The 1,953-nt window shown below is 41.5% G+C and overlaps 1 protein-coding gene across 1 annotated transcript in view; it reads left to right on the forward strand.

Moving 5' to 3' along the window:
• Positions 1-205: 205 nt before the first annotated feature.
• The window catches only part of LOC106010988 (relaxin receptor 2), a gene marked incomplete at both ends in the record, with an annotated part of 10,346 nt that continues 8,598 nt past the window's right edge, over positions 206-1,953 (forward strand). The window contains 1 exon segment of the mRNA XM_013083579.1: positions 206-364. Coding sequence (XP_012939033.1) covers positions 206-364 — 159 coding nt within the window.

Genomic DNA, 1,953 nt, shown 5'->3' on the forward strand with positions numbered 1-1,953 from the left:
GAGAGAGAGAGAGAGAGAGAGAGAGAGAGAGAGAGAGAGAGAGGGAGAGAGGGAGAATTACAGATTTATATAAACACACGCTTTGTACAAAAGCACTCTCAGAATCAAATGTAGAACAATAATAGTCCTTCTTTTTAAATTTCTTCCTAAAAGAGGCCCTGCTAAAAGACGTCTTTATCACTCTCCGCTCTTTGTCCATCCTCAGTTTCCCGCTCACCCGGGACCAATGGTCTGGAGTCGCTCATCTTCAACAAGTGCGAGTACTGGGCCTTCCCGTGCGCCTCCAAGGACCAGTGTGTCAACAAGACTCTGGTGTGTGACGGCACACCCCACTGCCGGGATGGTTCGGACGAGGATTCTGTCTGTAAGCTTTGATTGATTGATTGGGTAGATGTTTTACGGCACTATCGACACAATTTTGGTCATTTAAGCGCCATGTCTGTAAGCTCCTTTTAACATTGTTTGATGCGTTTTTTGCCCGCTTATTATATTCTCTCTCCTTTTTTGTTGGTATCTTTCTTTTTGTTTTTGTTTTTATATGCTTTTTTCCTTCTTATCCGTTGTCTCCGTATACTATGTCTTTGTCTCTCTCTGTCTCTCTGTCTCTCTATTTTACCAAAGATAAATACAAGGCTAAAACAGCTCCTGGACATGGATGGCTGGTGTCACTATACATAAATTGTTGATGGTCAAAGGTGGATAGAGAGGGAATGTCAGCAGTTAGTCCAACGGTCTGCCTGTCTGTCTCTTCCGTGTCTCACTTTCTCTCGTTCTTTCTCTCTCTATGTGCCCCCTCTCTTTCGTTTTACTTACGTATTCTCTCTCTCAACCCCCCCCCCTTTCGTACACCCGCAAACAAACACACCCATACACACACACACACACACACACACACACACACACACACACACACACACACAAACACACACACAAAGAGAGAGAGAGAAAGAGAGACTGACAGACACACAGACAGATAGATAGACAGACAGACAGACAGACAGACAGACAGACAGAGACAGAGAGAGACGAACAGACTCACAGAAAGACCAACAGATAGCAAGACAAATAGACAGACATACATACATACGGACAGACGAACATACATTCATACACGGAGAAAGAGACAAAGACAGAGACAGAACAGTCACAGACACATACCCAGAAAAATCGATGCTACTACCCTGGAAATGATAGAAAAGGAGACACAAACCTATTAGCACCCTTATAGAAGATAGAGGGAACGAATATAATAATGTATACCTCTGGAGTGTTGCATGCTTCAATTACAACCGAAGACAGATTGGGCACTGGCGTGACGTAGATCTATTAGCGGGACCAAAATACCCGGACACTCTGTGAAACCGTACGCTCAGGCGGCAGCCTCGTGAGCAGAAAGCACTGCACTGGCCTGAACTAACAAAACGCTTTTTTAAAATCATTTTTGGCCAAACTTTTCAAAATGTTTATTCCATAAATAGAAAGCCTGATCAATTACCCTACTGGAGTAAAACAGTCAAAGTGGAACTGTGACTATAGTTTTGGAATAAATTAGAATTCAGATTTCTGGAGAACACCTATTTTTCAATGGTAACGCCTACATCTAAACGTGTTTTTATCTGGAAACTGTGTGAGATAAGGCGTTTTGTCAACGTACAGCACTGCAGGTCTGGGAGGCACAGCACGGATTTGTGGGCAAACATGAGAATGGTTATTAACTTTTTGTTCATGCCAGAGTTGAGCTGGGATGGGATGGATGTTGTCAATGAAACCAGTTGAGGATGGTGTTGGAAAGGCCCAGATACAAGATGTATTTTCTAGATTGATAAACAAAAGACCGTTTTTACTCATTTATTCATTTATGCATTAATTTATTTATTCAATTATTCGGTAATTCATTTATTTATCTATTAGGTGTATAATATGTTTATTTATTTATTAATTTTTAAGGCATGA

This window comes from Aplysia californica, unplaced genomic scaffold (genome assembly GCF_000002075.1).
Source record: "Aplysia californica isolate F4 #8 unplaced genomic scaffold, AplCal3.0 scaffold00011, whole genome shotgun sequence".
Classification (NCBI taxonomy): domain Eukaryota; kingdom Metazoa; phylum Mollusca; class Gastropoda; order Aplysiida; family Aplysiidae; genus Aplysia; species Aplysia californica.